The following is a 22268-nucleotide window of genomic DNA, read 5'->3' on the forward strand; positions in this document are numbered from 1 at the left end:
GTAGATTATGGGTTACAGGGTTCGGGCAAGTGGGGAGATGGTTGTAGGTCCGGGTAGGTGTCGAGTCGGTGCAGACTTGATGGGCTGAATGGCACTGTAAGCATTCTATGGTTCTATTGTATGGCCCTAATGCCCACACCCCCCCGCCCCCACACAGTGAAGCAGCTCCTGTTAATGGTGTCCATGCTGTAATAAACACTGAACGAATGCTGAAATGAAGCTGATCACAGGAAGGGACACCTCTACCTCTCACTGATCTACTGCCAGTCTTGCCCAAATATACCTACATCCAGGATTTTGTCTTAGCTCAAAATTACAGCTTTAGCATCAAGATTGGTCCAGTCTGAGTCAATGATAACCGCTGGACATTCGGAGCACTTAGCATAAGTTGGCAAGAGCTACAGAAAAATAAATTCAAGAGATACCTTCCTTGCTTGCTTTTCTGGTACCTCTAACCCTAACAGGGTCAATGCAACAAAACTTTTCACTGGAAAGACGGAGGTTGTTGAAAAACCTGATCGAGGTCGACAAAATGAGAGGCACAGACAGGGTGGATAGTCAGAGGCTTTTTCCCAAGGTGGAAGTGTCAATTACAAGGGGGCACAGATTCAAGGTGAGAGGGGGAAAGTTTAAGGGAGATGTGGGGGGGGACGTTTTTCACGCAGAGTGTGGTGGGTGCCTGGAACGTGCTGCCAGAGGAGGTGGTGGAAACAGGCACATTAGCAACATTTAAAAGAGGCATCTGAATGGATCCATGAATCGAGAGGGATTAGATGGATACGGGCTGAGTAAGGACAGAAGGTTTGTTTTAAGTTTAGTGAGGGTATCATGATCGGTATAGGCTTGGAGGGCTGAAGGGCCTGTTCTTGTGCTGTACTGTGCTATACCTTTCTTCTTAAGGCCCCCTGTCAGAGGCCATTGGGACAGCCCGCGCATTCCGGGGCTGGGCTCCCCACAAACCAGGAAGGAGATTAAAAGAAAACGTTCAGCTCTGACGAAAGGTGATCCAGAGTCGAAACATTGGCTCCGTTCTCTCTCCACAGATGCTGTCGGACCTGCTGAGATTTTCCAGCATTTTATTTAACACAAACAAAGATCAGAAAATGTTATTCCTTTGAGGAGCTACAAACCAGAGGGGACAGGGGCTCGAACCTAGGCAAGAGGCCAAGAAAACCAGGAGGAGATTGGAGAGCATCGGAAGCAGGTATCTGGCCCTGGGCAGATCGCAGTGCCTTCTCCCTGGGCCTAGGAGGCCTCAGTTTAACAGGCCGACTGAGAGAGAGCTGGAGTTTGAGGGAGACTTGATGCCAGCAGCGGGCAGGCCCGAGGCGGCTGCATTTTAATGGCTGCTGCTGCCATTAAAGTACTGGCAGGACATTCTGGCCTTAAAACAGCGAATGGTAATTTGTTTTTATTTGCTGTGTGGCTGATATTCAATGTTTTCTTTGGGATTAATCCTAGATGATTCATCCATTAGTTTGATTAAGCAAAGTAAACAACACAGGAAAGTAGCAATATATTGGATCAGATAACTGAATTAGCAGCGAATTTAAGCACCGTGCAGCACTCAGAATCGATTTATTGCCTAAAACCAAGAGAGATGGTGGTGCGGACAACCTGACCACAAGATGGCTCCCTGCACCAGAATGGGAACGTTAGCTCTGGAACATGTCTATGACGCTTCCTCGTGATGTAAGCCCAGAACATGCGTGTTTTTGGATGGGATGTCACGGCACTGTTCCTAAAGGCTGTGTGAATCACACAAGCAAGCAGCCGGGAGGGTGAAATTTTGAATGCAGGGGAATCATCATGAGAGCGGCGCAGTGGTTAGCATTGCTGCCTCACAGTGTCAGGGATCCGGGTTCAATTCCAACCTCAGGTTTAAAGTTTATTTATTAATGTCACAGGCAGGCTTACATTAACACTGCATTGAAGCTACTGTGAAAACCCACTAGTCGCCACACTCTGGTGACTGTTCGGGTACACTGAGGGAGAATTTAGCATGGCCGATGCACCTAACCAGCCTGTCTTTCGGACTGTGGGAGGAAACCCACGCAGACACGAGGAGAATGTGCAAACTCCACTCAGACAGTGACCCAAGATCAGAATGGAACCTGGGTCCCTGGCACTGTGAGGCAGCAGTGCTAACCACTGTGCCACCCTATGGTGGAGTCTGCACATTCTCCTCATGTCTTCATGGGTTTCATCTGGGTGCTCCGGTTTCTTCCAACAAAGTGCGGGTTAGATTGATTTGGCCATGTTAAATTGGAAGTCTCACAACACCAGGTTAAAGTCCAACAGGTTTATTTGGGAGCACAAGCCACTAGCTTTCGGAGCGCTGCCCCTTCATCAGGTGAACAGCGCTCCGAAAGCTAGTGGCTTGTGCTACCAAATAAATCTGTTGGACTTTAACCGGGTGTTGTGAGACTTCTTACTGCGTTTACCCCAGTCCAACGCCGACATCACCACCTTAGAGTCGGAAGATCAGCAGGGTAAATACATAGCGTTATAGGAATAGGGCCTGGGTGGGATTGTTGCTGGTACAGGCTTGCTGGGCCGAATGGCCTCCTTCTGCACTGTATGATTCTATGATCTCTGCCCAGTTCTGCAACTCCAGCTGAGATTGCCACAAGAGTAGTGTGCCGGTTATCAGGAAAGCAGCCAGAGACTTCGACCGAGTCTGCGACTCAACGGCACAGAACGGGCAGATCCAATCTTTTGGGAGATTTCCCAGTTGCAAGCCATGGAGGGGGCGTGGATGTTCGACTGTCCCCAGGATGGTCATGCATTGTCCTCTCCCTCAGTACACAGTCAGCCTTAGAAGAGACTTAAAGGATATCCTTCGCCAACCATGGAGCTGTTTTGCTATCTATAACATGAGCGAAAAGTCTCTATTAAAACAACTGGCATTTCAAAGTCACTAGCAGTGCTGGAATAATCCAACCAGAGGCAGGTTCTTCCTCTCCAGTAATACAGAGAGAGAGGGGGAAGTGCTGGGAACTAGCACTGTCCAAAAAGTTATACAAAACTGCAACGTGAATGACTGTTCCCTCACAGAAGTAGAATTGAACGGCTCAGGAACATACTCTGACAATGGTGGTGTAACCTAGCATTTAGTGCACAGCCTCGGTGTAGCAGCTTGTTCTGGGCGTCCGTGTGTGAAGAAGTATTAGCAAGTAAAATAAAGGGAAACCCAAAGACTATTATAAACTTATCGAGAGCAAGAGAATAGCAGAATAGGGTTTCCTCTGGGTACTCTGGTTTCCTCCCAGAGTCCAAATTTGTGCGGGTTAGGTGGATTAGCTATGCTAAGTTGTCCCTTAGTGTCAAGAGGATTAACTAGCGTAAATGCGTGGGGCTACAGGGATAGGGCTTGGGTGGGACCGTGGTTGGCGCAGATTTGATGGGCAAAATGGCCTCCTTCTACACAGTAGCATTTCTATGATTCCATGAAAAAGAAGAGTTGGCCCAATTAGTGACCCCACGCATTCCCCATGGCCAATCCACCTAATCTGCATATCTTTGGACCATGGGATGAAACTATAGCACGGAGGAGACCCGTGCAAACATGAGGAGAACGTGCAACCTCCACACAGACAGTGACCCAAGATGGGAATTGAAGCCAGGTCCCTGGTGCTGTGAGGCTGCAGTGCTAACCCTGGTGCCACCCAAGACCCAAGGACTTCCTCTATCCTTGCAGAAGTGGTTGGAAAAGCACTTTGGGAATAAAGAAACTTAAGCTTTCAATACAAACTCTTCCACCAGAGTGGTACTTTGCCCAATCCAAAGTGACCTCTATCTGCAGTTCCAAAGGACAGGAGTCGAGTCCCAGCTCCTTTGTGTTGTTCCTTTACTCTTTCTCCATGAATGTATCATCGCCCCGTTCCTTGGTTTTTTTCTGTGCCTCTACTGTCAACGAATAGCAGCAGGGAAGATAGAGGCCGTGGTGACTGGGACCTTTGGGTTGCTATTGCCACTACTGAACCCTTGGGATTGGAAATGCTGGATTGAAATCCATTAATTTATATGCAGCCGTAACTTCTTGCCAATATGTTTTGCAGGTGGCAGAGCTGCAATTAAAATTTAGACTGGCGGTCATGTCTCATGATCTCTCATTTCTGAGCTCAGCATGGGATTTTGGGTGGACTTGGGGAAGGTGTAAAGTTATTTCTGCTGACATTGGCAAAAAGAGGACATATCAGGGGAAGAATTGCTTTGCAAGTGATGAATTGGGATCCAATAGTAATGATGCCGCAACTTAAACTGAATTAATGGCATGCAGTCCACTCGGGTTTTAGTTAACATTTATCACAGTTACCAGAAGCTGTACGAGGTTAATGGGGAAGGGAGATTCTGCCGGTGACCATCATATTTTACAAAGAGCAAGAATGAAGGAAGAGCTTTATTAATGCAAGCCATACCTTGAGATTAATTGGCAAATTTCAGCCCATCTGGCGTTGATACACATGTCCATGCCTTTGTGACCACGGGACAAGAACGTCCCAATGTTGTCCTGGCCATAAACTTTCAATTCATCCAAACCTTTCCTATTCTGCGCCCAATCCTGTATGCCTAGCACACTCTTCCACACTCGACTACGCTGCTGTCTATCAATGTCTACAATCATTGTGCTTCATTCACGCATTGTTTTATTTACCCCTCTCTATCCATGTAATCTCTTCCAAGCCCACAAACACCCTCACCCCAAGTCTCAGTTTTCCTGACTCCTGGCAGGCACACCATCCCCCTCTCAAACACACACACTCCACTCTTTGCCACTCACATCACCCCCCTCAAAAATACACACACACTTTATTCTCCGCCACCCTCCTTCCAAACACACATACACCACTCTCCGCCACCCTCCTTCCAAACACACATACACCACTCTCCGCCACCCTCCTTCCAAACACACATACACCACTCTCCGCCACCCTCCTTCCAAACACACATACACCACTCTCCGCCACCCTCCTTCCAAACACACATACACCACTCTCCGCCACCCTCCTTCCAAACACACATACACCACTCTCCGCCACCCTCCTTCCAAACACACATACACCACTCTCCGCCACCCTCCTTCCAAACACACACACACCACTCTCCGCCACCCTCCTTCCAAACACACACACACACCCACACATTCCACTCATTCTCTGCCACCCCACTCCCAGTCTCTCTCTCTCACACACACTCCACTCTGTGCCACACTCCCCCACCCAAATGCGCACACGGTCTGCCATTCAAACCACATCCTCCCCTCGCAACCACACACACACACACACACACACACACACACACACACACACACACACACACACACACACACACACACACACACATACACTTTGATGGTCTCCAATCTGGACTCTCACCTTAAATTTCTCTCCCTCTTTAAGACCCACCTTTAAACTCATTCCTTTGACCAAACTTTCAATCTCCTCGACAGGTGTTTTTGAATACATCGCAGCAAAGCGCCCTGGGCTGATTGACGGTGTTATAGTAGCTATATTAAACACAGCTTATTGCTGATGTAATTGTCCCTTAAGCTAAGGGTGTTGCAGAGATATTAAAGCTGCACAAACTCTGAGGGCAGCTACTTCCATCTCACTGGTAGCACAGTGGTTAGCACCGCTGCCTCACAGCACCAGGGACCCGGGTTCGATTGCCGGCTTGGGTCACTGTCTGTGAGGAGTCTGCACGTTCTCCCCGTGTCCGCGGGGGTTCCCTCCAGGTGCTCCGGTTTCCTCCCACAGTCCAAAGATGTGCAGGTTAGATTAATGGGCCATGCTAAATTATCCCTTAGTGTCCCAAGATATCCAAGTTAAGGGGATTAATGAGGTTACAGGGTCTGGGTGGGATGCTGTGCTGGAGAGTAGGTGCAGACTCGATGAGCCAAATGGCTTACTTCTGCGCTGAGTGTTTCTACTCTATTCTATGATAAGTGTTCCATTGAACTGGGGTGGAGGAAGATGCAGGGCAGTTGGGGAATTAGTAAAAAAAAAAACTCATTTTAAACCTACTCAACAATTGCTAAGTTTGAATTAATAGGCCTAAAGTAATATAACGTCAGTTTATATCCCCTTCATTGAATGGCGGAGCAGACACGATAGCTCTTATTTCTTATGGTCTTCGAGACAATTACAAAGAATTGTAAATGGACAGAGGTAGGGTTGACAGGGGGAAGTTTAAAGGAGAAGTGAGGGGCAGTTTTCTTTTTACACAGAGCATGGTAGGTATCTGGAACACGCTGTGATAGGGGTGTTTAAGGGACTTTTAGATAAGCACATGAATATGCAAGGAATAGAGGGATACAGTCCAAGGGCAGGCACAAAGGATTAGTTTAATTTAATTTGGCGTCATGTTCAGCACAACATCATGGGTTGTGTTCCTGTGCTGTACTGTTCTATGTAACAATAACATCAAGGTTGTTTTGAGCAGTATTATTGAAAGTTTTTTTAGTTTACTTATTAGGGTCACAAGTAGGCTTACATTTACACTACAATGAAGTTACTGCGAAAATCCCTTAGTTGACACAGTTTGGCACTTGTTCAGGTACACAGAGAGAATTTACCATGGCCAATGCACCCAACCAGTGCATCTTTTGGACTGTGGGAGGAAACCGGAGCACCCAGAGGAAACCCATGCAGACACGGAGAGAATGTGCATACTCCACACAAACGGTGACCCAAGCCGGGAATCGAACTTGGGTCCTGGGCGCTGTGAGGTAGCAGTGCTAACCACTGTGCCACCGTGCCATCCCCTGTTTTTCTCTTTTAAATTGTTTTTATCTAAATAGGCTATTCAGAGCCCTTTGAGTGTGGCTGCAGGAATCCCTTTCACCTGACCAAATGCACACACTGTATTAATCAATCGAGACACAGCCAGTGACTTTGCAGTGCTCCATCTTCAGCCATGTGTATGGGTTCACTGTCCCTTTAACGTCAGCCTCAGTCACCTTCTGAACCCGGCCCTCCCAAAGCTTCGCTGCTGCGGTATCAAAGAACGTTGTCAAAGAACACAGGGCCGAGACAAAAACGCTATCAGAGCTAACCATAACCCTGTACAAGGGAATATCCCGTCCTTATTTACCATGCCAAGCTAAGGGCTCTTTTACATTGACACTCATTTACTCCAAATTCCAGGAATTTCTCGTTTGAGTTAGTATTCCCTCATCCTGCGTGTCTCTGCTACTAAAGACAGTAAGTACCCTCATCCTGCCAAGAAAAGCTGCAAGGCTTAATCTTCAAAAGGCTGAAATTTCCTCGAGACATTGAGAGGCAATGCTTGCAGCATGAACTTTCTGCCACCCCAAATCAGCCAGCTTCCTAAACTCAGCAGGACTGCAAGTGTGTTTTAAGATGGTACCGAATTCTAGAGCCCGGGTAACATTGATAAACTAGCTGCAGTTTTCCACGTGTTAGTGATTTGATTTGATTTATTATTGTTACACGGGTGACATGGTGGCACAGTGGTTAGCACTGCTGCCTCACAGTGCCAGGGACCCAGGTTCGATTCCCGGCTTTGGTCGCTGTCTGTGTGGAGTCTGCACATTCTCCCTGTGTCTGCGGGGATTTCCTCCAGGTGCTCTGGTTTCCTCCCACAGTCCAAAGATATGTGGGTTGGGTCAATCGGCCATACTAAATTGCTCCTTAGTGTCAGGGGGGCTAACTAGGCTAAACGCTTGGGGTTATGGGGATAGGGCCTGGGTGGGATTGTGGCTGGTGCAGATTCGATGGGCCAAATGGCTTCCTTCTACACTGCATGACTCTATTCTGTATGGGGTACAGTGAAAACCACTGTTTCTCTCACTAACTTTTACAGGTACACCATAGAAAGCATTCTTTCTGGTTATATCACAGCTTGGTATGGCTCCTGCTCTGTCCAAGGCCGCAAGGGACTACAAAAGGTTGTGAATGTTGCCCAATCCATCACGCAAACCAGCCTCCCATCCATTGACTCTGTCTACACTTCCCGTTGCCTCGGCAAAGCAGCCAGCATAATTAAGGATCCAACGCACCCCGGACATTCTCTCTTCCACCTTCTTCCGTCGGGAAAAAGATACAAAAGTCAGAGGTCACATACCAACTGACTCAAGTACAGCTTCTTTCCTGTTGCTGTCAGACTTTTGAATGGACTTACATTGCATTAAGTTGATCTTTCTCTACACCCTAGCTGTAACTGTAACACTACATTCTGCACTCTCTTGTTTCCTTCTCTATGAACGGTATGTTTTGTCTGTATGGAGTTCAAGAAACAATACTTTTCACTGTATGTTAATGCTTGTGACAATAATAAATCAAATCAAATCTATACAGACAAAGCATACCATTCATAGAAAGGGAAACAAGAGAGTGTACAATGGAGTGTTACAGTCACAGCTAGTGACTCGGAAATTAAATCCATTCAAAAGTCTGATGGCAGCAGGGAAGAAGCTGTTCTTGAGTCGGTTGGTGCGTGACCTCAGACGTTTATATCTTTTCCCGATGGAAGAGAGTATGGCCGGGTGCAGCGTACTTTGACCAAAGCTCAGCCATTGTTCCCTCCACATCTCATGGGACAAGCTGTATAAAGGTTGTCTTTTCTGAATTTGCTGCCAACACTTAAGAGTGTTCCCTTAATTTCCCTTCTGAAGGTGGAAATTCCCATGAGACAAGGATGAGTGTTAGTCAGAGATGCACCATCACAGGAGTGTGTAGTCAGTGACGCAGATGTAGATCTACTGTTCCGTCTGTCATGGGATTTTCAAGCCCTTAGTTGGATGTGGCTAAATGAGAGGTTCTTGGAGCTGAAATCTCGGCTGGTAAACGTGCAGACAGATGGTAACAGTTGACGTTCACGACGGAATGTTAAATGTTTAAATAAAAGCATAGGCATGAGTCAGAGCTGTTTTGTACAGGCACTGTGTCACTCTCATGCAATGGATTTGATGTTACGAAATCTGTGAGCACAAGTGTACACAATGTCATGCCATCAGCAACTGTGGCTGTTATAGTTTCCTGCCACCCATTCTGAGGCCTGGAATTACAGGGTCTCGAGCTTAGGAACTCTCCCGTCACATGAAAGGTTAATTACCCACCCCCACCAGGCCTCCATCGGAATGGTGGTTAGCACTGATGCCTCACAATGCTCGAGACTCGCGTTCAATTCCGGCCTTGGGTCACTGTCCATATGGAGTTTGCACATTCTCCCTGTGTCTGTGTGGGTTTCCTCAGGGTGCTCCAGTTTCCCCCCACAGTCCAAAGGTGCACAGGGTAGGTGCATTGGCTGTACTAAATTGCCTTTTAGTGTCGGGGAATTTGCACGCAAGTACATGGGTTAAAGCAATAGGGCCTGGATGGGATGTTGTTGGTGCAGGTTCAATGGGCCGAATATCCACCTTCTGCACTGTAATAACACTATGATTCTATCTCAGTGATTCTATTGTATTCTAAGAACCAGAACTGGATTGATTTAGAGTCGGATCTGGGATTTCAATTTTTCTTAAATCTTCTCAAAAACTTGGGCGGGGTGGGGGGGAGGTTTGCGGTTTAAGGACTACTGCACCCCCTGTCGTCATTCAGGAAGTTCTCATTCTGTGTGATTGGATTACTGACACTGTGTGGGCAGAAAAGGGGGAGCCTGCCTGAAAAATCACCCCCGAGGGTCTGAAGTAGATCAATAAATCTTCACTCCACTCAATCCAAACATCCCAGGTTGTTGCTATTAAGGGGATGAGGTTTTAAAACCAAAGGTCCCAATTGCCCCCAGTTGAAAGGAGAAGTCCCTAAGGCACTATTCAGAAAAAGAACACCTTCAAGGGCAATTAGGGACGGGTAACAAATGCTGGCCTTGCCAATGACACCCACAAAATGCTATAAAGCTGGGCAATTTATTACTCGCTCAACGTCACTAGAACAGAAGCTGAAGTTTGGAATTACTGTAATTCTGGAGTTTTGTGTGTTCCACCTCACCGCTTTTCTAATAACAAAACTTGCTTTGTAGAGTTTGCTGCTTAGAAACTTGTACAGCAGTGTCCAGTTTGGACCACGCTTATCGATAGTGGTGGGAGTAAAGGTGAAATCATATAATACACACAAAGTATAATAGCAAAGGCCTGCTAATTGTCTCCTGGATACTGGATAGAGACTCAGTTATCACAGACCCACCACACACACACACGACAGCATTGGAGGCAGTACAGAGGGGATTCACGAGAATGATTCCAGGGATGAAGAACTAAAGCTATGAGGATAGATCGGAGAATTGGGACGGTTTTTCTTGGAGAAACAAAGGCTGACAGGAGACTTGATGGAGGTATTCAAGATCAGGAAGGGTATGGACAGGGTAAAGACTGAGAAACCGTTCCCACTCATTGCAGCATCAAGAACTCAAGGACACAAAAAAAGTATAAAGGAGGCCCTTTGGCCCATTGATTCTGGTAAATAGCAATCCACCCTGTCCCACTGCCTTATTCCTCTGAACTTCAGACAGCAACCCAATTCCCTTTTGAAACCTAGATAGAACCAGCCTCCACCAGCCTCTCAGGAAGTTTGTTCCAGATTCCCAACCACTCTCCTGGTGAAAACAGTTTTCCTCACATCTCTTCCACTCCTTCCTTGAGTTCTTGATGCTTGAATGAGTGGGAACAGTTTCTCAGTCTTTACCCTGTCCATACCCTTCCTGATCTTGAATACCTCCATCAAGTCTCCTGTCAGCCTTCGTTTCTCCAAGAAAAACCGTCCCAATTCTCCAATCTATCCTCATAGCTTTAGTCCTTCATACCTGGAATCATTCTTGTGAATCTCCTCTGTACTGCCTCCAATGCCTTTGTGCATGCGTGTGTGGGGAGGGAGAGACACGTGGTCTCAGTCTCCATTGGTGTGGGAGGGGGGAGTCTTTTAAAAAAAAGTTTTTTATTTTAATCTCTGGAGAGCTGACACTGCCGGTTCTATCAGTCTCTGCCCTGATAGTGTGAGACATGACAACAAGTGCATACATTTAAGATGAGAGGGGCTGCAGGCAGAAATGACGTGGGTGTTTAAGGAGCTCTTAGATAAGCACATGAATACGCAAGGGATAGAGGAATATGGACAAAGGACAGCCAGAAGGGACTAGCTTGATTTGGCGTCCTGTCCAGCACATAGGGCCAGGCCATTCGGCCCACTATGCTGTACTGTTCCATGTACTAAGAGAGGGCATTATTCTAAACAGCTGCTATTCGCCCGTTTCCCAAAAGTTTCAACGAGGTGCCTTGGAAGTTGGACCTTGGCCAATTTATTACTGCCCGTCAGACACGTCTGATAATTTACATCAGAGTTCACTCCAAGATTTAAAAACTGATGTACAGCTTTAGAAATTGTGAATCTTGCTCCGAGCAAAAACAAAACCAGGCCAAATGATCCTCTTCCTATTGAGAGCTTGTCGTTATTTTTAATGAACTACTGGAGCGGGAACAGCAGTTGTTTATCTTTTTTTCCCAAAAGCTCAAGGAGACAGCCAGCATAATTCTGGAATGTCATGGATATTGTCAGTTGGATTTTATTAGCCATACACTGCTTCAGTCAAAGAGGATTAAAATAACATAGCTGTCACTGGCAATACCCAGGGTCTAAAACAGGCCAGTCTCATTTTATATGAGGCAGTCACTTCTGCATTAGGGCAAGGGACAGTGAACATCTCATGAAACTTAAATCCTGGGCCTCCACCACTATTAAAGAGTAGTTTCAAGCATTAGTCACTTAGTGCAGCAGGTGGTAAAGAAGGCAAATGGCATGTTGGCCTTCTTTGTGAGGAGTTTCGAGTACAGGAGCAGGGATGTGTTGTTGCAATTATACAGGGCCTTGGTGGGGCCACGCCTAGAGTATTGTGTGCAGTTTTGGTCTCCTTTTCTGAGGAAAGATGTTCTTGCTCTCGAGGGAGTGCAGCAAAGGCTGATTCCAGGGATGGCAGGACTGATGTATGAGGAAAGATTGACGAGGTGACGATTGTTTTTGCTGGAGTTCAGATGAACGAAGCAGAATCACATAGAGACTTACAAAATTCTAACAGGACTAGGCTGGGTAGATGCAGGGAGAATGTTCCCCATGGTGGGGGAGTCCAGAACCAGAGGCCACAATCTGAGGATTCAGGGTAGACCATTTAGGATGGAGGTGAAGGGACATTTCTTCACCCAGAGAGTGGTGAGCCTGTGGAATTCATTACCACAGGAAGTAGTTGATGACGAAACATTGAATGTATTCAAGAGGCGGCTGGATATAGCACTTGGGGGCGAATGGGATCAAATGTTATCGGGAAAAAGCAAAATTAGGCTGTTGAGTTAGATGATCTGCCATGATCGTGATGAATGGCAGAGCAGTCTCAATGGGCCGAATGGCCTGCTCTTATCTTCTATGTTTTTATGTTAACCCTTAGTGCACCAATGGCAACATTCAAATATACACAGAGGAAGAGTCAATGAAAACAAGGTGGGGGGGGGGGGCGATCTTACCAAAGAAATTCTAAGTCTCGGTCGTGTGTGAAAATGGGAGAGTTTCAGATCCGTTTTCTGGGGGAGTTCACATCTGCGATCTTATGCACTCAGTACATGAAAAAAACCCAGCAGAAACAATTTCTCATCTCTAGGGGGACCGGGGCAAACCACCCACCCCTTCGGCTAACGGCACACTGCCTCCTGCCGTAAGAAACACAGCAGAGGGGCCAGAAAATTTCCCCCTTTATCCTAAAGTTTCAGCTCATTAACAGAATCATAAAATCCTTACACTTCAGGAAGAGGCCATTCAGCCTGTCATGTCTGCACACGACAACATCAGGATTGTCCATGAATGTATATAATTTTGGAGGGATACCCACTGCCCAGTCAGACTTTTCCCATCTCACTTATCTTTCTGACAGTGGAAGTGACCAAAGCAATCCTGCCTTTAAAAAGAAAATTAAATGGACCTGTGATATTTCCTTTCTGAAGGTTAATCTTTATCCCCGGAAGGCCCTAATTTATGCACCCTTCAGTTCAAAACAAATTGAAACTTACTCCTCTGCCTGGATGGAGTCGACTGGAGCCACGTAATTACTGGGAATGTATCCGGTTCCTCCGGACTGTAAGGATCGGGCTTCCCACCAGTCTCCCTCTCTGTAGAAAGACAGAAGCATCAGAACATCAAACACTCAGAAAAGAAGGCAGCAACACGCAGGATACAACATAGTGATTATCAATTACAACAACAGAACTCCTTCAAACCTGTACCATGAACCGAGACTTAACCACACAACGTCTCAGTAAACCTCAACCTTGTTTGTCCTTACTTTGTCTCTAATTATAAATTAATAGGAGCAAAGGCGGCATGGTGGCACAGTGACTAACACTGCTGCCTCACAGCTCCAGGGATCTGGGTTCGATTCCTGGCTTGGGTCGCTGTCTGTGTGGAGACTGCACGTTCTCCCCATGTCTGTGTGGGTTTCCTCCCACAGTCTAAGGATATGCAGGTTAGGCGGATTGGCCCTGCTAAAATTGCCCCTTAGTGCCAGGGGACTAGCTAGGGTAAATGCACGGGGTTACAGGGATAGGGCCATATCCCCTGTACCCGGGATTGTGGTCAGTGCAGACTCGATGAGCCGAATGGCCTCCTTCTGCACTGTCTGGGTTCTATGAAATACTTGAAGATCCGGTTCTAAAATGGTGCCCGAGGGTCACTGCCTAATCACAGGGGCCTTTACTTTTGGGTCACGGTGACTCTGAAGGCTTGAGTGACACACGTTCAGCTGAAGGACAGGAGTAACAGAGAAAACCGCACTCAGGCCTACACATCCCAACTGCTGATGGAGGCACAGTGCAGAGTTCATGGACGTGCACCTTGTTCTGAGATTCCCATGGGTCAGTTCTTCAATGTGATCATTGTCATGTTCCTCCAGGAGACTGAACAGCAAATTAGACGCACGTGACCCAGGGAGTAGAAACATGAGTACCGTTTTGCTTTTAAAGGCCTTTAGCAGCTTAAATTGGCGCTGCCATAATGTATATAATTGGGTGGCACAGTGGTACTGTGGCTAGCACTGCTGCCTCACAGCACCCGAGTTCAATTCCAGGCTTGGGTCAGTCTGTTCAGAGTCTGTACATTCTCCCAGTGCCTGTGTGGGTTTCCTTCAGGTGCTCCGGTTTCCTCTCGAGGTGCGAAAAAGGTGGATTGGCCATGCTAAATTCTCCCTCTGTTGATTTGATCTGATTTATTATTGTCACATGTATTAACACACAGTGAAAAGTATTGTTTCTTCTGTGCTATATAGACAAATCATACTGTTCATAGAGAAGGAAAGGAGAGAGTGCAGAATGTAGTGTTACGGTCATAGCTAGGGTGTAGAGAAAGATCACCTCAATGCAATATACGTCCATTCAAAAGTCTGACAGCAGCAGGGAAGAAGCTGTTCTTGAGTTGGTTGGTACGTGACCTCAGAGTTTTACACCGTTTTCCCGACAGAAGAAGGTGGAAGAGAGAATGTCTGGTGTGCGTGGTGTCTGACTGCTTTGCTGAGTCAGCGGGAAGTGTAGACAGAGTTGATGGATGGGATGCTGGTTTGCGGATGGATTGGGCTACATTCACGACCCTTCGTAGTTTTTTGCGGTCTTGGGCAGAGCAGTGTACCCAAACAGGTACCAGAGTGTGGTGACTACGGGATTTTCACAGTAACTTCATTGCAGTGTTAATAACTAATAAATAAACTTCTACTTTATTATTTTTAATCATCTTATTGGACCAGTAATCAAAAGCCAATTTACTAACCCAGGGAATGAGAATTCAAATCCCACTGTGATTTTGAATTGAGTTTTTTTTAAATCCAGAAATTAAAAATCTGGCATCTGTAAATGTGATGGTGAAATGGATGGTTATAAGAACCCAACTAATTTTCTCTGAGGAAGGAAAGCTGTTGTCTGGTGTATGTGTGACCTCAATCTCACCCCAGTGGTAGATTCCTTGAAGTAGCCTAACAAGCTGCTGAGTGTCTTTAAAATGTTAGCATTGTGGGAAAGCTTCAGCACTGGAGTTGGCAGCTTTCCAACACCTTCTCTATCCAACCAGGGGCAGCCAGTAAGAAACCGGTTTTGTCAATATGCCCACATTCCAACAACAGTTAGAGGTAAAGCCAGCAGCTATGAAGGGACGGTCGCCAGGGCAAGAGGCAAGAGGTCATCTTGGGCATCAGCGAGGGAAGCAGCAGGAACGCTTGTGCCCTCTCACTAAAATCATCAACACTGGAAAAAATTAAACGATGGGGCCAGAATGGGTAATAGAGTCATTGAGGTTTACAGAATGAAAACAGGCCCTTTGGCCCAATTTGTCCATGCCACCCAGTTTGTACTAAGCTAGTCCTAATTGCCTGCGTTTGGCCCAAATCCCTCCATACCCATCTCACCCATGTAACTGTCTAAATGTTTTTTAAAAGATAAAAGCTGCCTCTGGCAGCTCGTTCCAGACAATTATCATTCTGTGTGTGTGAAAAATTGCCCCTCTGCACTGTTTTGTATTTCTAACCTTAAACCTATGCCCTCTAATTTTAGTCTCCCCTACTTTTGGGAAAAGACGTTGACTATCTAGGTGATCTGTGCCCTTCATTATTTTATAATCCTCTGTAAGCTCACCCCTAAGCCTCCCATGCTCTGGAGAAAAAAGTCCCAATCTATCCAGCCTTTCCTTATAACTCAAACCATCAAGTCCCGGTAGCATCCTAGTAAATCTTTTTCTGCACCCTAACTAATTTAATAATAATTTAATAATATCCTAAGGGAAAGGTAAGACAGTTCCCCAGCCGATCAAAGCAATAACTTGTCCCTGCACACCTTGACACCAAATATCTGTGTGTTGAATGTGACGCATGCGAAGACCCTGTGATGCTCCCAGTCTGATCTGGTGGAGATGTTGCTGGGATGGGGTAGGGTTCCTGTTCTTCCTGGTCCATCAAGAATCCCAATGATATCATGTTTGTTTTACAAATTGCTTTGGGCTCATCAGGCCCGTCAATCCCTCCCGCTGCCTTCCTGTTGCTGGACTGCAGGCTGTGCAGGGCTCCCACCTGAATATTTTGCCAGGATTAAGTCTATAGCACTGGTTAATTCACTGAATAGTGGTTCTGAATGTTGAGAAGGGTCCCTGACTATCTTTAAAACAACCTGGATTAGGCCCCCAAACACATCATTGCCAATGAACAAGAAAAGGTTAAACTATGTCCAACACTCTCCATCACCACAGCAAGGTACAGCGATGGGCAACCTGCGGCCCCTCTGGATTCGGAGTGCGGCCCACAAGACATTTTGTTGACCACTGCCCACGCACAGGGTGATTTCTATCTGCGCAGTTTTTTTCCGTCTGGTATGGCAGAAGTGGTCTGCACATGAAGCAGGGCAACTGAAATGATGTGCAGGCTGATTGCTCACAACAGAGAAGACTGAGGGGGTGATCTGATCAAGGTGCACAAGATTATGAGAGACATGGAGAGTGGATAAGGAGCAGCTGTTCTCCTTAGTTGAAAGGTCAGTGACCAGGGGACACTGGATCAAGGTGAGAGGCAGGAGGTTTAGGGAGGATTTGAGGAAAAGCTTTTTTACCCAGAGGGTGGTGACAGTCTGGAATGCACTGCCTGGGAGGGTGGGAGAGCTGGGTTACCTCACATCCTTTAAAAAGTATCTGGATGAGCACTTGCACATCATAACATTCAGGGCTATGGGCCACGTGCTGATGGATGGGATTAGGTGGGGGTTCTGGTGTTTCTAATGTGTTGGTGCAGACCCGATGGGCTGAAGGGCCTCTTCTGCTCTGGATGATTCTATGTGAGACTGTGCACTCCCTCTGCATCCAAATTGTAAACTGTAAATATTTCTTTTGTTTTTATCATTTGATTTTGATGACAGTTCTATTAATACATGTCCTGCTCCTCACCTTGAAACTATATTCCCTGTGATGACAGATGGCACAGTGGCTTGCACTGATGCCTCACCGCTAGGGACCCAGGTTTGATTCTTGGCCCTTGGCCCCTGGTCACTGTCCATGCAGAGTCTGCACATTCTCCCCATGCCTGCGTGGGTTTCCTCTGGGTGCTCCAATTTCCTCCCACAGTCCAAAGATGTGCGGGTTAGGTGCATTGGCCATGCTAAATTGTCCCTTACTATCGGGGGAGACTAACTCGGGTAAATGCCTGGGGTTATGAGGATAGGGCCTAGGTGAGATTGTGGCTGGTGCAGACTCGATGGACCGAATGGCCTCCTTCTGCACTGTAGGGGTTCTATGATTCTCTATGGATGGGTGTATCCATATCTGGGTCTGTACTCATTGGAGTTTAGAAGGATGGGGCAAGGGGAGGGGGGTGGTTCTTATTGAAACTTACAGGATACTGCGAGGCCTGGATAGAGTGGATGTGGAGAGAATGTTTCCGCTAGTAGGAAAATCTAGAACCAAAGGGCACAACCTCAGGCTGAAGGGACGATCCTTTAAAACAGAGATGAGGAGGAATTTCTTCAGCCAGAGAGTGGTGAATCTGTGGAACTCTTTGCTGCAGAAGGCTGTGGAGGCCAGGTCATTGAGTGTCTTTAAGACAGAGATAGATAGAGTTCTTGATTAGTAAGGGGATCAAGGATTATGGGAAAAAGGCAGGAGAATGGGGGTGAGAAAAATATCAGCCACGATTGAATGGTGGAGCAGACTCGATGGGCCGAGTGGCCAGATTCTGTTCCTATATCTTATAGTCTTAGGATTAAGCATTTTCTATAACCAGTTCTGAAATATTAGGAACGTATTAGATGTATTTAATTTTATTCAGTGTTAGCGAATGAGCCTGATTTCAATCTGGCGTCCCACTGAGGTGAAGGAGGGCCACTGGTGTGGCCCATTTACTCGCCTAGATTGACCATCACTGATCCAGAGCTTCTTACAGCTGGCAACAGCTGCAGAAGGACGTGCCCCCCGGGAATGTTCCAGACTGATCGGAAAGTCCTGAGAGCCGTGCTGAATTACTGCACTGATTGCTTTCCTCGGAAATCAGAGAGGTCGTGCAGATTAAATCAGCGGGTGGTGGGGGGGGGTGGTGAACTTGAGAGAGGAAAATAAAATTCCGCTGCTCGTAAACAATGCTGTTTTGTTAGCATGGGCTGCCAGAGTGTTCTGTAGACTGAGCAAAGTGGGTGGAGAAGACATTGTGAACAGTGTACTCTCTCTGTGTGGGTGGAAGCAACGCTTGTTAACTACTTGGCAACCTGCACTTATATATAGCACCCATTCGAGAACAAGGATTAGGGGAAGGTGGCTCCCAATTTAAACAAGGGGAGAAGAGCGAGACCAAAATAAAATGATAATGCAGACTGCTCTTTCTGTTTATTTTAGGAACAGCCTGATATGTTCTATTTGGGCCAGTTAGTTAGGAGCATTTGGGTCTAACACAGCGAGAGAATTTATGGACGAATCTGACTGCATTTTACTCCTTTGGCATTTGGAAATCCACTTCAGAAAAAAAAAAGGAACCATATTTTTCCTACATTGACGGACATTTCTATTATTCCTGCCAACCCAAAGCTATGCACAAATCCTCTTAATCAGATGCAAATTGCAGTCTGCTATCAGGTTCGAACATTTGAGCTGTACATACTGTGAAGCTGTGGTAGAGGAGAGGATGGTAAAACATGCATTTAACCCTTCTTTTCTAAAAAAAAATTGCACTTTTCCTTTTTTTGGCCTAATTTATCCCTTATAACTTCACTCCAGTTCATTCACCGACTTAAAGGGAGTCTATTTAAGTTCATTTCTCCATCATCTTGCTCTTCTGCAAGGTTCACATTTCTTCCTTCAATCCAAATGGAAGTCCCCTTCCTCTTTTAAGTGTCTCATCATTTTCCTATCTTAAGCTGTTGAAATCTGGCCAGTCCCTGCAGAACAGCTCCCCGCCCTCCCAGACACTCACACCTGTACTTTTGGCTCGGCACAAATAACAAAATTTGGTGGCGAGAGTTTCGATGATGAGCTGAAGCTGGGTCTGGTGACAAAAGCTGTTCATCAAGAACAAAATAAGAAAGGAGAGATTAATGTGAGTGCTGTGGGAAAGGACGGAGGAAGCACAGCTGGAGAGGTGGGGGAGACCGAGAGCGAGCGAGAGAGGGGGAGGCACAGAGCGAGAGTGAAGCACAAGAGAGAATGAAGAGCGTATGAAAGAGGGAGTATGAGAGAGAGAAGCAGTGAGTATGTGAGAGAGAGAGAGAGACTCAGAGAACGAGTATGGGAGAGAGAGAGAGAAGAACGACGAGAGAAGCAGAGAGAGTATGAGAGAGAATGAGAGAATATGAGAGAATCTGAGATAAATAAGGGAGAGAATGAGAAAGAAGTATAAGAGAGAGGGAGAGGGAAAAGTACAAGATAGAGAGAATATGAGAAAGAGCGAGAGGGGCAAGTAGGAGAGGAAGGGATGAAAGAGACAGAAAGGGGTAGAAACACAAGAGAGCACAAGGAGAAGAGGGATGAGGGAGATGAAGCAGCAGGGGCAAACTCTCAGGTTACTGCACTGAGAACAGGAAAGAAAGCTATGCTAAAAGTGTCTGAAAGTCTCAATAACGTCTCCTTGGTGATTGCCAATCCTCACATTACGCAGTGTCCTCCAAGCATCGTGAAGAAAATGAGGAATGAATGCTTTGGGTGCAATCTTTCCAAAATTGCACAGAGTGTTGGATCAGGCGAGTAAAGCTGTGTGAAATCTGCTGACTTCACAGCGACCTTATCCCACCTGATTTAATAACATTCTGTGTGCTTTCAAAACACTGGTGAGGATCTCTCAGCCAGCTGGAGGGGCAGGGCCTAAACATGCCAATAACACTGGGATTCTGAGACCAGGCAGCAGTTTGTAAAGCATGCCCTGATGTCAAAATTAAGTTTAAGCCCCACCCCTCCACCCCATACTCATGGGGGTCAGGACACTCCCTCACAGAGCCCGACATGGACACTTCGGCAGACAAGAGGAATACCATTGTGCTACGGTGGGAAGCTATGGCATCAAGCCTTTAATAATATGTTAATTTATTAAAATGAACAGAAAGAAGGATCACCCGCTGATTGTAGCACTGTGGCCAAACGGGCCATCTAAAATGGCATTGTGTAAAGCATTCTGGGACTTTTTTTTTGTTTTTATTCCAATTCAATCAAATCAAGTCCAATTCAGAGTCTCAACCAAGTTGAGACATTCCTGATCCAAGCTGACAAGACAGGGCTCTCACCTCCTGTCTTGGGCTCGATCTACATGATCCAAGCTGACTGGAGTAGGTATAGTTCCTCCTCCAAGGCTTGATCTCATTTGCATCTTAGCCAAAAGGCCAAGATGCTGCTTTTAAAAATTGCTTCAAATGAAGCTAAAATGTAACCTAATGACTCCAACCAAGCACAGCATGTCGATACTACACTTGCCAATTGGGCAAGAAACTAAACAAACAGGCTGCAACCCTGATGAGTGAATAAACAGGATATGGGTCATCTCCAGGATGAAAGAGACTTTCTAGTCACACTGGGTTGTGTACCAGACATAAGAGCACCATGAACCCTTATTTGGGAGGGAGGTATGTGACCTATGTGCCTCTAGCACCTATAGACATGGCCACTGGGGACACACCCAGAGATCAGTGTGGTAGAAGATGATTGGACTCATTGATCAGGGGGATCAAGTTCTGATCAATTGATTAGCAATGGCCAAAAAGGGGTGTGAAACCCAACGGGGTATAAAGAATCTCTCTACAATGGTGACCATCGCCAGCAACGACCAGCACAAGGAGAGCCACCACACCCGAGGAAGGAAGGAAGGAAGACCAGAGACAGAGTACCAGACCAGACCAAATGACCAGACTACGCAGAGGACGACCAAGACTGATGCACAGATAAAGGCTAATATCTGCTTGGGTGCTTGCCAGTCACACAATGTTAAGTCAAGGTCTTGTATTGGACTTGAATTCTAGTGTTGTCCTGTAAGATAACTTATTGTTGGTCGGGTGGGTGATTGTTGACTGTGTGGGTTTAAATAAATATTGGTTGTACGAATAAGATGTCTACTCGAAGTTATTTGTCCACTGTGCAAGGGTTAAAACAGACTGTGCGGCAGGCACCAGCACCAACAGCGAACAGGAGAGATCTCAGGCCGAGATCCCGCCGACACAAATCCTCTTTCCCACTACTCGCGAGATTTAGCAAGTAGTGATTATGGGATTTGTGCCCCCAAGTAGCAGGGCGATCAGATCGCCCCTTCAGTTTTAAATCAGTTTTCATCCCGCAGGTGTCTGTTCTGTTCTTGTTTGATGTTTTAGGGCAGTTGTTCTCAAATGAGGAATTCCTGGGGAATCTGTGAAATAATGCCTAAGTGGTCAGTGAGCACCTACCTGAAGAAGAGTTTAAAGTTTTAAAGATTGTTCATCAGTGTCACAAGTAGGCTTACATTAACACTGCAATGAAACTACGGTGAAAATCCCCTGGTCGCCACACTTTGGCACCTGTTTGGGTAAACGGGGAGAATTCAGCACCTAACCAGCATGTTATTCGGAACAAAGAACAAGTTAACAAGGAAAATTACAGCACAGGAACAGGCCCTTCGGCCCTCCAGGCCTACACTGACCACACTGCCCATCTGAACTAAAACCCCCTATCCTTTCAGGGACCATATCTCTCCTTTTCCATCCTATTCATGTTTAAAGAAAAATAATCTCTGAATATTCAAGTTTTCTTTCTTGATAGAATCTTTACAGAGCAGAAGGAGACCACTTGGCCCATCGAGTCTGCACTGACAACAGTTTCACCCAGGCCCTATCCCCGAAACCCCACATATTTATCCCACTAATACCTCTAACACCACATCTCGGGACACTAAGGGACAATTTACCATCGGCCAATCAACCTAACCTGCACATCTTTGGATTGTGGGAGGAAACCGGAGGAAACTTGGAGGAAACCCACGCAGACACAGGGTGGGGGGCGGGAGTGCAAACTCCACACAGACAGTGACCCAAGCTGGGAATCGAAGCCGGGTGCCTGGCGCTGAGAGGCAACAGTGCTCACCCCTGTGTCACCGTACCGCTGAGGTGGGTCCGATGTGACCTGGGAGGGGTGTGTGTGCAGCAGCACACATTTGGCTGGCTGTCAGAGGCAGGGATGTGGGGAGCGCATCTCACTGATAGCTGTACGTAAATAGCTGCTCTCTGGGAAGCTCTGGTAAAACAGTTGTCAGAGGCAGGACTTTGATGTGTTATTTAAGATGATGTGGTTGGGGGAGGAGGGAGGGAGGGAGAC

At 46.6% G+C, this 22268-nt stretch overlaps 1 protein-coding gene across 3 annotated transcripts in view; it reads right to left on the reverse strand.

Annotated features, from left to right (window-relative positions):
• Positions 1-22268, reverse strand: part of LOC145345188 (tyrosine-protein kinase Fyn) — a 282549-nt gene that overhangs the window by 53527 nt on the left and 206754 nt on the right. For all 3 annotated transcript variants that reach the window (XM_080192923.1, XM_080192922.1, XM_080192924.1), the window contains exon 5: positions 13013-13111. In XM_080192923.1, the coding sequence (XP_080049049.1) occupies positions 13013-13111 (99 nt within the window). The remainder of the gene's footprint in view (positions 1-13012; positions 13112-22268) is intronic.

Source organism: Carcharhinus amblyrhynchos, chromosome 7, assembly GCF_965287045.1.
Source record: "Carcharhinus amblyrhynchos chromosome 7, sCarAmb.v2.hapA, whole genome shotgun sequence".
Lineage (NCBI taxonomy): Eukaryota > Metazoa > Chordata > Chondrichthyes > Carcharhiniformes > Carcharhinidae > Carcharhinus > Carcharhinus amblyrhynchos.